General features: G+C 40.8%; 1 protein-coding gene across 1 annotated transcript; it reads left to right on the top strand.

The window, feature by feature from the left end:
* Positions 1–1,687: 1,687 nt before the first annotated feature.
* pomgnt1 (protein O-linked mannose N-acetylglucosaminyltransferase 1 (beta 1,2-)) lies at positions 1,688–13,966 on the top strand. Its single transcript, XM_029254914.1, has 22 exons — positions 1,688–1,802; positions 2,143–2,386; positions 2,617–2,719; positions 3,475–3,590; positions 3,819–3,884; positions 4,309–4,422; positions 4,958–5,075; positions 5,168–5,266; positions 5,384–5,511; positions 5,759–5,829; positions 6,187–6,262; positions 6,353–6,436; positions 6,724–6,765; positions 6,858–6,916; positions 7,630–7,702; positions 7,992–8,120; positions 9,972–10,097; positions 10,877–10,941; positions 11,064–11,108; positions 11,285–11,420; positions 12,701–12,810; positions 13,847–13,966. Exons 2-22 carry the CDS (start codon positions 2,267–2,269, stop codon positions 13,926–13,928), a joined length of 1,962 nt encoding a protein of 653 aa, XP_029110747.1. The 5' UTR covers positions 1,688–1,802; positions 2,143–2,266; the 3' UTR covers positions 13,929–13,966.
* The last annotated feature ends 1,034 nt before the right edge of the window (positions 13,967–15,000 follow it).

Below are 15,000 nucleotides of genomic sequence, written 5' to 3' on the forward strand. Positions count from 1 at the left end.
TCATAATTGTGTGTATAATAACATTTGTTTCTGTGATTTATTTTGTCCCAGAACACATGCTGACTAATTTGTAATGATTTGCCTTTGCATAGTCAAATTCCTACACTGAAACGGTATCTTATTTTTTTGCCTTTGGTCTTTGTCTGTTATTTTTAAACTTAGTACACATTGATGTGTTACTGTGTGACGGAGCTGAAAAATATATTCCAAAATGTCAGAACATATTTCAATGTTACATTGATCCATTTTTTTTTTTTAGAAATTCATACACATATACTACACCAAGACGTCCCAGTTACCATCATGTCGTTTAAATATTTATTGTCTGTTTTACCACAATATTTCCATGCACTGTGAAATTTTGCCTAAGGCAGAAAGTTAACAAGTGGGTTCAGTTATATATTTTGAAGCCAGGAAGAGGGATTGTTATGGGAAAGACTTTGTTACTGTCTTGACAATGTATTTTATGTAATGGCTTTTTTGTAAGCTTTGTTGACCAACTGTAGGAAATGTGGTTTTGGATTTGTTTGATCTGAGATTTTTTTATGTCTGTTTTTAATTGTGTATTGTATTAATAACTTTAATAAATAAAGTTTAATGGAAAATAACAAGTAGGGTGTTAACTCGGTCTGTATTAGAAGGTTTCCTTAACTTCAACACTCTGCTGACTATCACACAACAAAATGGCATTCACGCGGCTTACAAGAGTACTATGGTTGACAAGCACTGTACCATGGTATCACAATTCTTTGGCATTCGATAAGACAAGTTATAGTTATTGTTATTGCAATTATTTTTTACTATTAATTTTACTAGTAACTTGCTTGCACAACATGCACGTCCCCAATAATCTACCGATCGCTAAGACTTTAAGCGGGAAAAGTGTTTTGGTACTTGTTGTGTGGTTTGTAGTGCCCCCTCGCGCTAAGATGAGTAAATTGCATCAAATTTGCGCTGTGCACTAAGAAACTGGTTGGACGGGTCCGTCTCTTCACAATTAGAAAAGTCGAACTGAAGTGCTGTCATTTGGGGTTGTTTCCTTCATACAACATGCATTACTGAATTATTACTGCGTACCTACATTACTTGTAATAATAATAATAATAATAATAATAATAATGTACTGAGGCATAATATTCTACGAAGCACTAATAAATTACTTAAACGGACAGTTACATAACTTAACGTTTTTCAGTTCTGGACTTGTTAGAAGTTTTCGAGAGTATGCCTTGTTGTCCACACACACACATACACATACATGCGCACACAGTATGTCGTGGCGCCTAAGCGGTGTGATTAGGTGGGTTCAACTCCACGTCAGTGTGTTGTGAATTTCGCATGTTTTCCCGGTGTTTAAATGGGTCTGTAACGTGTTCCTACAAACAAGGACGTGTTTCGGATGTGTGTGTTGCTGTGGCATAAACGTGTGAAGACAAAAGGACGTTTACTGCAGTGTACCTAGCACTGTAACCTAAACACTAGTTTAAAAATCACTGAATGTCATTTAGGTGAAAGGCGACTCTGCTAACCGAATAAATGTAAATCTGACAGCAGGAATAACATCCGGGAGTGGCGATAAACTAACGGAAGCTATCCCCAAATCCGGCATTCGTTAAACCGGAAGTGAAGTAGGGAATCCTGATTGATTTCTGGGACCCTGAGACTGTTCACCGGAAGTTGTTCTTAGTAGTCCTTCTACAGTAGTGCGGCATGTAGCGGCGTTGGGGTCGGTTAGCAATCATGTTTAAATCCGTACCTGTATGAAGTAAACATCGCCGACGAAATTATTAACGGCAGAGAAAGTAAGAATTAGACACATCTCTTTCTCGACTTTTAAATGATACTGACGATAAATATTCAAATTGGGAGAGAGTATCCTCCAAACTTGCGCAAAATGCTCACAATGTAATGAATGTTCGCGAGGAGAAGCAGGTTCACACACGAGCGCTGAACCCACGGGCTGCTGGTGTGTTGAATAAACTGAGAACATGCGGGTTGTTGATCCGATAAGTTCTGTGTTGTACAGACCAAACTGCTTGACTTAGCCAGTTCATTTGAATGTTTTGCTTATGACATGATAACATAAGTTATGTCGCTGATCCATGGCATGATGATGATGATGATGATCGTCCTGCACCTCAGATGTGGTGATGTAACAGGTTGCCTGCTCTTCGTGCACGTGCTGCACTGACAGATGGCTACGTAACTTGGAGGAGCCGCACGCGCACCGTGGACACGCCGCGCGGGTCCTGCTCGCGCCGCCGCCATGGACACGTGGACGCCGAATCCGCGAGCCAAGCCGTTCATCCCGCGACAGCAGCGGAGCCTCTACCTCACCTGGAAGTACAAGCTGACGAGCAAGAGGGCGCTGCGACGCCTCTGCCAGGTGAGGAGAGCAGCAGGCAATGAGCGCCTGTGCAGCTGCAGGCCTTCGCGAGAGAAGGGCTGGTCCACCTAGGGTGGACTGGGGGACACGCAGCACTTCCTGCAGGGAATTTGCTACACAATCCAAAAAAATTAAAAAAAAAACAACACCTGAAGATGTCAGTCCCTCCGTTGGAGTATTGTAACTGTGGTGGGTTATCCTGACCCATCACTTTCCCTTCTTCTCCCCAGGCTGGAGCCGTGCTGTTCTTGCTGGTGACGGTGGTAGTGAACATCAAGCTAATCCTGGACACGAGGAGAGTAGCGGACGATGAGGAGGCAGGCCAGGATTATGGTGAGATTGCAGCTCAGTCCAGTGAGAACCAGGGTGGTCTCATTGCACGTTGCTGTCTGTCATCATAACATTTACTTTACCTTTAGCTGATGCTTTTCTTCAAAGTGACTTACAATGGATACTATGTAGTGTTACCAGCCCACACACCTAATTCACCATGGTGACTTACACTGCTAGATAGACTACTTAACAATGGGTCACTTATCCATACATCAGTGAAACACTCTCTCTCTGTCACTCACACACTATGGGGGAACCTGAACAGCATGTCTTTGAATTGGGGGAGGAAATCAGAGCAAACCCACGCACACATGGGGAAAACATGTAAACGCCACACAGACTGAGTGGGGATCGAACCCACATTCTCTCAGACCACCCAGGCGCTGTGAGACAGTATCACTACTCGCTGTGCCGCCCAATTGTATATCCATTTATACAGCTGGGTAACTTTTACTGGAGCAATTTTGGGTAAAGTACCTTGCTCAAAGGTACTACAGCTGGAGGTGGTAATTGAACCTGTGACCTATGGGTCCAAAGGCAGTAGCTGTGTAACCGCTGAGCTACCAGCTGTCCCTAACAAAGGAATGACACTGTTCAGAACTGTTGGATGAGTTGAGCATTTTTTGTGGAATTTATTTGTTTTTATGTAATACCCAACCAACCAAACATTTCTCATCTGTACTGAAATGCATGCCGATCAATGCCAAAATTGATTCCAACTGATATATCTACATGGTTAATTGTTCGTTCTGCAGATGAAGCCCTGCCCAACATGGAGACCCCCCGTAGACCACAAAGCGGGAGGAAAGTGCTGGATATTGAGGTGTACTCCAGCCGTTCTAAGGTCTACGTGGCGGTTGATGGAACCACTGTGAGTTCCTCACCCCCTCAGATGGTTCTTCTTTTCCTTTAGCCACCACAGCTGTTCCCCAAGAATAATTCTTAACTTGAATTACTGAAAGCAGACTTGCTATTTACGCCCAGGAAAACTGAGATCAGAAATATTACACATTCCCCCCCCCCATTATTTCTTTATGGTGTGGGCAGTATTGAAATTGGAGCTGGTTGTTTTAATGTGATGTTTTCTCTTTTGTCAAAGGTCCTGGAGGATGAGATGCGGGAGCAGGGGAGGGGTGTTCATGTCATTGTTCTTAATCAGGCCACGGTGAGTGACAGTGGACCACGGTAATGCTCAGAAATTCAGTGTCTTGAATTACATTCGTCAACTAACAGTTCTTGAGGAGTTTCGCTTAACAGTGTGTAAGCATGGTGGTGATGTAGAGCTAAGACAGTGCCTGCTATTTGAGCAGAAAATCAATAGTGGTAGCTTGCTGGCTTATACTGTAGCCTTTGCTCTTGGCAAGAAAAGATACATGCAAATTAAGTTTACTGCTCACATTCTTCCTATATGTTTAAACATTTTTTTTCCAGAGGAAATACCATTTTATGGGAGACAGTTTAGCTGAGCTCATAAATGTCAGTCGTTATGGTGCTTTGTGCTGCTTGTGTGCTGCAGAAGTTTTATTTTGCCTTTTTGCGTGTGTGTGCATAAATTTGTGCACATCTATAGTGATATGTTTTACTTCCAGGGGCACGTGATGGCCAAGCGTGTTTTTGATACTTATTCTCCTCATGAGGATGAGGCCATGATCCTATTCCTTAACATGGTAACACGTGGGAGGGTGCTTATTTTCACCATCAAGGTAAGTAAAGGGTCCCTATAGTATTTTTAATGTGTGCCACATACTAAAGCTATCTATGTGTGTATTTATGTCATAAAGTATAAAAAAAAAAAGGGGGGGGGGGGGTGATAGGCTGCTCTGTTTGAAATGTAGGGGCAGCACAGTGGTACAGCAAGTAGTGCTGCTGTCTCATAGCACCTGGGTGGTGCAAGAGGATGTTGGTTCAATCCCCGCTCAGTCTGTGTGGAGTTTACGTGTTCTCCCTGTGTCTGCATGGGTTTCTTCCGGGTGCTCTGGTTTCCTCCCACATTCCAAAGACATGCTGTTCAGGTTCTCCCATAGTGTGTGAGTGACAGAGAGAGTGTGTTCCACTGATGTATGAATGAGTGATCCAGTGTAAGTAGTGTATCTAGCAGTGTAAGTCACTGCGGTGAATAAAGTGTGTGGACTGATAAAGCTACATAGAGTTCATTGGAAGTCGCTTTGGAAAAAAGCATCTGCTAAATTAATGTAATGTGCCAAATTTTAATGGTTTAGCATGTGTTTTCCGCTGTAGGATGAGGGGACATTCCACTTAAAAGATGCTGCTAAGAACCTGCTGAAGGGGCTGGGCAGTCGGGTGTCGCTGACGCTGAGTTGGAGGGACATGTGGACCTTGGTGGTGAAAAAGGGAGGTACGCAGCTCAAATAATACCTGGATCACCTGATACTCAATCCTTCACTTTGCCCCTTGTTGTTCACTTCTCGTCACTGGGTGATCTTACAGGTCAAGTGTATGGAGAGAAACACTCGAAATCCCCAGCCTTGTCAACTTGGGGTGAACCTGTGCTGTTGAAAACTGAGGTGCAGCTCACACCATCAGAAGGTAATGGTTCAAGACAAAAGATACAGCATATCTTAATGTCTGATGTGGACGTCTTATTTACGTTGTGATTATGATGAATGATGCTACCTGATGTGTTTGGTGCTTCGTTTCTGGCAGAGGCAGAGTGCCACTGGGCCGACACAGAGCTGAACCGGCGGCGGAAGGTGTTCTGCAGTAAAGTAGAGGGGTATGGCAGCATTTGCAGCTGTAAAGATCCAGCCCCCATCGAGTTCAACCCTGACCCGGTAAGATGACCTGCCTTGTGGGCTGCCTGGGGTTGTGGAATATTCCTGTTTGGGAATGAGTAGTGTTGTCCTTATATGCCTGATGCTCCAGTGGCATACGTGCCTGAGTGTACATTTAATTTAATGAGATGGAACTGTATTGTGCATGGTTTAGAGGTTGATGTACAGCATAATGCTACAGTTTTAGCACCAAAATGTGAATACTTGAGTGACTAAAGATATATATTTTTTTTTTCTTATACTGCAGTTGCCAGGAAATAATGTCTACAATGTTCCTGTTGCAGTAATTGCAGGGAACAGACCAAACTATCTCTATAGGTGAGCCTGTTGTTAATGCCATGTGTTGCACTCGTTTTCAATTTAATGTTTAATATTTTCTGTGTAGCCACCAAATATGGTGGTGACTATCATATCTTCTAGTTTCAGAAATCAATATTTTCTCTATACTTAAAAAAAAGAAGTTGACAAGTATAAATCATTTAGAATTTTAAATTTAGTTTGTCTGTTCTTGTGTTTGAATTAATAGATGCAACATGTGCTGGTAATTAATCTTATCTGAATTATTAATATATCTTCTATACCTGTGCATTAGTCCTATATATACTTATAGTAGTTCACTAATTTGTCGATTTGAACTAAAGTTCTTATCTAGTGTACGTGATGTTTCTTCGTCAGGATGTTGCGATCTTTGCTCTCTGCTCATGGTGTCAACCCACAGATGATCACAGTCTTCATTGATGGATATTATGAGGTATTTACTACCGTTCATCATTGAAATCATCTGTGTTCAGTTGTTTTGCGTACCACAGTTAATCACACTGATCTGTCCCATGTGACCCAGGAGCCAATGGATGTGGTGGAACTTTTTGGTCTTAAGGGGGTGCAGCACACCCCCATAAGCATTAAAAATGCCAGAGTTTCTCAGGTGAGACATTCTGGAAATTTCTGTGGGGAAACACTTGTACTCTTTGTGACAAGGAAGGACCATCATCATGCGAAGGAGTAGTGTTGTTAAATTACTGGTTAGATGAGGTGAATCAATCAAATTATTCTGTTTATTCTTATCACCTTCTTTGTGACAATTGTGTAAAAACTGTGTTCACCTCTTCTGGTATTCTTTTGGAGACTGACACCTTTTGTGTATGTACCATAACGTCTCATGTTATTTCTGTTAGAATTTAAATTTGGATTTAATACTTTTTGATTACACAGCATTACAAAGCCAGTTTGACTGCAACATTCAATCTTCATCCGGTAAGTATTCATTTTAGTTACTTTGGTAGATTAGTAATGTAATGTCAGTGTTTTACCCAGAGTAATTTTAAAGTGCACTGATTTCTTTGTAGGATGCCAACTTTGCCGTTGTCTTGGAAGAGGACCTGGACATTTCAGTTGATTTCTTCAGGTATGAGATCTCACTTTACACAACTTGTCCAAGTATCCTCTGTAATTTGAATTATCCAAGCAGAAAGTAAGTACTTTCATTTTAGTAATTGAAAATCATTGTACATTTCCATCTTAAAAGCTATTCCGTCATATTTAATTCCTTGCTGTGCTTCAAAGACGAGCAGAACAGGTCCTTGTTCTACTGAGTATTATGGTTTTTGATCCACCTGAACACTTAATTGATCAACCTAGAAATGAATTTTGACTGCATGCCATAGTACAAATCATGATTAACCAGATTACTTGAGATTACTGGAATGTAAGAACTCCCTATCTGTCATATTTCTGTTATTTTAAAGATGTGCTAATAAAATGTTTCCTATATATGCTTATTTTGGAGAAATCCTTCTTATAACTCATTTGTTTGAGCATGGTTTCAGATGTGTAATGCATTCATTTTCAGTTTATGTTAAGGCTGAATAAAAGGTCAGCTACACTAGAGAAGAATAACATTTCCAATTGAATTATCTACATGTTTTTGGTATATTAAGTGTCCAGTAGGTGGCACCAGTTTTCTATACAGAGCTGCACAGATAAGTTACAGTAGGTTGTTTTAAAAAGTACTCATGTTGAAATGGTGGGTACACTAGTACCTCATGGGTCATGTTTTGAACTTGTACTGCATACTGAAGCTGACCTGTTCTTGTTTTAACCTTGCTATTATACTTACAGCTTTCTGAGTCAGACTATTCATCTGCTAAATGAGGACGAAAGCCTTTATTGCATCTCAGCCTGGAATGATCAGGTGATTCCTCTGCCCAAAATGTGCCAGTGAAATACGTTCACTGAGGCAGCTGACCTTACTCCATGCTAAAAAGTGTCATACTTGATTTCCTCTGCGACATCTTAATGTCTATATGGATTATATAAATTTAATGGCATCATGTTTTAAAATATGCATGATTTTGTATTTAGAAAATCTACATTGAGGTTGAACCAGACTTTGTCACACAAAAGACTGTGAACATGCAGTTTTTTAATTGTCTGGGGGATTGCAGTGGTATCCAGACTCAAGTAGAGCGCATCTCCCACAGGGCTATGAGCACACAGCAGAGGACCCGTCCCTGCTGTACCGTGTTGAGAGCATGCCAGGCCTCGGCTGGGTCCTGAAGAAGAGTCTGTACAAAGACGAGCTGGAGCCCAAGTGGCCAACACCTGAGAAGGTGGAACTCCCGCTGCTGATCTTCATGTTCACTGTCAAGCTGAATAGCTGCTGTAGTTTAGATACTTTTCCTTTGGTCCTCCATTAAACTGGAAACTGGTCTAACTATGGAGATTATGGATGGACAACTATAGATTATCCCTGTTTCAAATGTTACAATGCAACGCTGCACCTTTTGACATCCATATTACTCAATCCTGCACAGGTTACACTCTTATGTAGAACTTCACATAGTATCACAAAATCATAGGATGCCATTTCCAGGTTTGAGACCCACTTTTTGTGTCTTGGTTTTTGTTACAAATTTTGAAATTATTGATTGAGTTTTCCTTAAATACTAGGTTTGTTTTTTTTATGGTTGATGAAGGGTTATAGTGACAGGTCCTTTTGAACCTTTGTCCCAAATTAGACTTTAAAATCAACTTCTATCAGATTGGTTTTTGGCAACTTTATTTGCTTCAGTTGTATCGCTTAAGTAGAATGGCAAAATTAGTATTCAACTTAATTAATATTAATCATCCTTTCAGCCTTTTAATTGTTCAGAGACAGGAAACAATTAAGTCAGTGCCAATGGATAAATATTTAATTCAACACTTAATTTTAACGTCAACACTTCATTAGTATTAAAAAACACAAAGGCATTACTTTTTTCAGTTACTACAAAACCGCATTTGAAAGTCAACAGCTCAACTAGTTTAAGAGTACAGCAGGGTAAAAAATATGTTTCAGGACTGTGAAGCCCTGCAATGGAGAGTAATTTAGACTATAACTCTACCTTGACAGAAATGGTGTTCTTTACACAAGACATATTCACACATGTCACCACAATAGAATGCCCAGGAGGGGTGGGCAGCCACTGGTACTTGGACTCTCAGACCCTTATTTTATTCCCCTTCTTCACAGCTGGGAGTTTTTTTCTTCCCTCTCCATAGTTACCAGCTGGCTTGTCCTGGTAGTCATTTATGTCTGTTGCCTTAGAAAATGGATATTTGCATTGTACTGTTCCCGCCTCTTTTGTACCACGCCTTTTCCAAAGTGTTCAGCGCTCTGTGTCAGCCTGGTGAGAAGAGCGTTCTATATAAATACATGGAATTAAACTGAACTAGAAGTATAAGTTACATTTATATTGGCTTCACCAGTTTCTAAAATCAGAAATACCTTTTACAGCAAAAAAAGGCAATGGTTGTTCTTGTAGAAGAAAGCAAGAAGTCTCAAAACAGATAAAATTAAATATTTAATTGGATAATCAAGTTTGAGCCAATATGCTACACAGTGTACCGCTAGTGATGGGAAGTCACAATGTGCTTCCCTGTGCCTTCCGATGTAAAGAAAGACCGGCCGCATGTCCGCAGCATAAACTGATTAGGTTTAGGACAGAAACAAATGGTTCAACGAGGTGTGAAAAAAAGAGGAGCATGGCCTGTCTGCATGGGTCAGTCGTAAATCCCTCGAAGGGCACAAAGACACTAAAGATAAGGTGATATTCGAATCCAGAGAGGTACGCAGCATGGAGGCAAGGAGTTGTTTAGCACCAGACAGGAGGTTAACGCAGATGTCCTCCGGCACTGTTTTCAGTGCAGATAAGAATGCTATACATTAATTAAGTAGACTCAGGCTTCACCCCAGAGGAATTTTCCAGTGCTTTCCACCCTCTGCAGTAGTGTTATGGTTCTGCTTATCTAGGCTTTCTTCAACTAAACTAGAGTCCTGTGTGGATATTGTGCTTTGTTTTGATGAACTTCTATATTATTGACTATAAGAGCCTTGATTACTCTCTTAAGGGATTTGTTTGAGAGCCATGTGAAGAAGGCCCTGATCTGCAGTGTTCCCTTGTTTCTGTCTTCTCTTTTAGCTGTGGGACTGGGACATGTGGATGCGTATGCCTGAACAGAGGAAGGGCCGTGAGTGCATCATCCCAGATGTCTCCCGCACGTACCACTTTGGCATCATCGGCCTCAATATGAACGGCTACTTCCATGTAAGCATCTCGTCACGATATCGAGATGAAATGGCCAGAACACATTCCACATTGCACCACCTTTTTACCATGCTGTGCTCATCTGTTATGCTGAACAGTGTTTTTAAAGGACTGCGAGATGTTCAAAGGCATTTATTGACCCTTACTTTCCTCTAAGCTTCTGTTGTGATGTAGATGGGTTTACTTTGTTGGCTTTTTCCAGTTTTATCCAGAATTTTATTGGTTTTGTTATGTTAATTAATTGTGCACATAGAAATTAAAAAAATTTTTTTTTTTTTTTTTTAGTGCTCACTCTGCTCTTTCACTTGTGTAGCTAAGCCATAGGTAATTACTTGGCTCAGTGATTATGATGCTATTGCAGACATTCCCGCTCAGTTGTCTTATTGTTTACGTGACATTTTTGCACTTGTCAGAAGAGTGCTAATAATTGTAATGAAAGCTGGCACAAAGTGTATGCTTGTGAAATGCAGTAATACATTCTCTAACACAATCTGTTGTTGTTAAGTATGTTTAACTATTATAACGCAGTGTTTATTATCAGTTTATAAGCAAAGCATTTTTGTTTACTTTGAGTTTGGAGAAAAGCATCTGCTAAATGAATAAGTGTAAAGGTGTCAGCTGTTTTACCAGGCCTGAATTTTTACAAAGAATTTTTGTTTTTCAACCACTGTTTCATAACGAGATGACTGTTGGAATTGCATATAGATTGCATTAAGCTTTCTGGAACATTATTATTATTATTTTTTTTAATCTAAGCTGTCATTTTGTGTTACTTTTAGGAAGTCTATTTCAAAAAGCATAAGTTCAACACAGTGCCTAACGTTCAGCTCAAGAATGTGGAGAGGTATGTGCTATATGACTGGCTACTTGTGCAATACAGGTGTGCAACTTAAATATTTTGAGCTTAAAATGACAAACTATTAATGTAGTTTTGCAGCACTGCATTAATGTAACTGTGTTCTCTAGGTTGAAAAAGGATACCTATGAATTAGAGATACAGAACTTACTGGGGTGAGTTTGACACTGATACCACACTTAAGTTATTAAGCCACTGCTACCTCATACCACTTATAAAATGCTGCATGCAATTCCCAGTCTTTCCTGGTTCATACTTCATGCTTCTGATACAGATGAAATTGTCCTCTGTCAGCAAAACTTTTATTTTGTGGATTGGTCTCCATCTGCAGGGGGGCAGAGCTCCTCGACCACAGCAAGAATCCGTGCCTGGACTCTTTCATCCCAGACACAGAGGGCAAGACGTACATTATGTACATCAAGATGGAGCAGGAGACTGATGCCACAACGTGGACTGAACTGGCAAAGGTAGAACCCTGGACACTTCTGCTCTCTCGTTACTGTGCCTTTGTGCAGGGATCCAGACTTCAGACTTTTTCCCGCCTTTGCACCTTTGTGGAACTGTTTTAGGTCACAAAATTCTGACAACACTTAGCCCTCATGTAATAATGTATAATGGAAAACTGCTACAACAGCATTATGAGAGTATATACCCTATTTAATACACTGGGACCGTAATTCATTACAGTAGGATTTTTGCCCCTTACACAGTCATTTTGTTTTCACAACGGGTGGGAAAGGAGTTGTTATAATAATGTCAGACACCTTTGATCTTGCGTTATTTCATCCAGCAGCAGGTTTTGAAAAGGAACAATTAAGTCCCAGTGTAATACAGTTAGTGTGTGGCTTTCAAATTATCTTGTACACTGCTAAAAACAGTTCAATGGGGAAAACAATCATAATTAGTACACACAAAAATGAATGAGAAATCCAGTTTTTAGAAAAATCTGGTCACTTCCGCAGCTGCTGTGCAAATTTCATGCAGACTGATTAATAATTTTAATTATTAAATTTTTTATCAGATTAATTACTCGATATAAACTATCTATACAGCAAGGTGTTTTTACTGGAACAGTTCATGGTAAGTTCCTTACTCAGAGGTCATGCAGCAGTAGCACTGAACGAGGCTTCAGCTGGCAAACTGATAGTTAGTCCAGGTTCTTCTTGCTGTCCCGTCCAATTTTTTTAATACTAAAACATTTACAGCTTTTGTGAAGTGGTTTATGAACAAGTACAGTGCAAGTAATGCTGTGGAGTTCAGTGTAGATTTTGATCGCTTTGATTGTGAAGGTGCAGCATCTGTTAATTTCTGTGTTAACAACAGTTAACCCTGCTAAAAATATAAAGAAGTTGTCACTGAGATTGGTGTGCCAGTGAATCTTCGACATGCATAGACAAAAAACCTGACAGCAGCGTTCTTCCCAAGAGCCACCTCTCCAGTGGTGGATTCCCTGTAGCTACTCCTTTTTCCTGCTGTTCTGTCATCCCTGTCAGAAAACTGGAGCATAAGTCCCACAGGAAAACTCCTATGTACTGCGGTTGAGTTGTCACTAGGAAGAAAGTATGTGCCCGGACTGTCATGGCCAACATGGTGGGTTTAGAGTCAGTGGAGTGCGACCCAGACAGCTTCTCTTGATTTGTGTCTCTGCAGAAATGTGTTGTAGTTGCTGAAATTGATGAGTGGAAGTGAACGGATGCCTGCGAACATGGTGTGTATTTGTGTCAGTTGTCATCGTGATGCTCTGCAGTGCCTACACGTGTGGGACCTGGATGTCCGAGGAAACCACAAGGGACTGTGGCGTCTCTTCAGGAAGAAGAACCACATCCTGGTTGTGGCAGTCCCTGTCTCTCCTTACTCGTAAGTTAATTTGATGTTGTGGCTGATTTTGTGTTGTCTCTGTTCGTTTGACAAGATATGTGAAACTGGTCAGTTAGTGCCATGTGAAGCAAATAAGTAAATGAAAAATTTTCTATTCATAAGTGTTTCTAAAACCGGCTTTGTGTGTAAATTGTTTTTGATTCAACAAGTTTTCAGACACTTTTCCGTGAAGCAATGTACAACTCAGTAAATAAAAATGCATTTTCCAACAAACAAGAGAGCTTTAGATAAACGTGATCATAGTACAGTTTGTGTGACGATTGTTTTGATGCCTGTTGAATCGAGTCAGACGATACAAAGACTACCATGGCAGATGCAAATTTATGTAACTGTCAGGAGGTCAAGAGAGAAACTGGTACAAAAGATATGGTTTCTGAAACCCTTCTTGAATGCTGCAAGGAATTCAGGACTTCTGAGGGAGAGAGGGAGCTCATCTCACTGCATTGGAGCAAAAATTGAGAATCTGCAAACTTTGCTTTGCACCCCTTGCTAGTGGAAACACCAGGCAGCCAGAGACAGAGGAGTGCAGTGATCTTGGTGAGGTTTACAGGACAATCAGATCCTGTGGCTATTGGGAATGCAGTTCCTTTGATAGTCTTGTAGGCTGTAACCAGATTCTCGAACTTGATACAGGCAACTACAGGCAGCCAGTGGAGAAAGAGGAGGAGGGGAGATGCATGGGAATTTGGTTATTTAGAAAAGGTCAAAAGGATCAGTGAGATTATATTGCAGTGTTGCGCTATTACAGTACAACATGTTTTCAGTGTATGGACTGTGTATGTGTGTGTGTGTGTGTGTGTGTGTGTGTGGTTTTCCTTGCATGTTTCAAGTATGTTGCAATAAAAACTTGTATAGAAGTAAAACTGAATTCAGTTTTGTTGGAATTGGCTTGAACTGATTTTGCAAAATTAGGTAATTCCTATACAATTGTAGATATTCTGTATATGTGAACATTCTCTGTGTCAAATTTACCTTAATGATCTCTTAAGCTACAATTACCTCATTTTGTGTTCAGAGTGAAGAAACCTGCCCATGTAACCCCCATCCACTTGGAGCCCCAGCCCAAGGAGGAGGGAGTGCCCGTGGAGCAGACGTAACATTGGGCTCGGGGGCCACACTGGACCTTAACTACTTGCCACCGTCTTTCAACCACTAACCTGAGGCCTGCTGGGTTCTGAGGGGTGAAGTTACAGCAGGACTAAAGGCCATGGGCAGAGAGGAGGGTCTGACAGCTCCATTGCCCTGTACTTTAGTTTTATCTTGAGCTGTAAGTAAGCGGTTTGGCAAGAAGGTGCTCGGCTTGGCTCGCACAAAACCTCTCGCACAGTATTAGCTGAGATGAGTTTGGGGAACTGACAGTGTTTCTTTTCTGAGGACAGAAAAGAACAGAGGGTTCGGCTTGAGCTCGTTGCATTTCACTGAAATCATCAATGTAGTTATGTCAGCACGCCAGGAGACTTTACCGTGCTCCTCTGACGTACAGCTTACCTTCTGAATGATTCAAGCTCTACCTTATGTATGACTCAAAGGGAAATTCGAGACAACCACTCCAACCAAGAGAGGTGTTGTGGAGCTGTTGTTACAAGCTTTTGTTGTGAGCCCGCATGTCAGACATGACTTTGTGATCTCATATAAACCCAAATCAAACCACTTTCGAACTACTGAATTGCATTGTCCATTTTGTACATACATTTTAACTTATGTCTATTTATTTAACATGTATGAACAGATGAATGGTTTTAGTTGATCGGCACTTTCAAGAACTATAAAGTAATGCATATAGCATTCTAAAGATCTTAATTCTTTCTTTGTGAGTAGCCTTCTCCCTTTTAAGCAGGTACTGTCAGATTTTGCTGAATTTTCAGCCTTCAGGAAACTTTGGTAGTTCTGTGGTTTTAAGTTAATGTGTTGGGGACTTTGGTTAGACAATAGTTTTTACTAACACATGAACACTGACTGCTCCTTCAAACACAATATATGTTGTGACCTGTGTGAATTTTAATTTTGTATTTACAAAATCTTTGAAGGTACTACTCTTTCAGAGTTTTGACAGTAGCCTTTAACCTTTGTAGCTGTCTGGGGTGACCCCGAATTTTTTTTGGGTTCAGTTGTGTTAAAAGCTGCTGTGTGTTTGAATGGTAATGAAGAGTGATTAGTTGCTCTCATTAC

Source organism: Scleropages formosus, chromosome 9 (genome assembly GCF_900964775.1).
Source record: "Scleropages formosus chromosome 9, fSclFor1.1, whole genome shotgun sequence".
NCBI lineage: Eukaryota > Metazoa > Chordata > Actinopteri > Osteoglossiformes > Osteoglossidae > Scleropages > Scleropages formosus.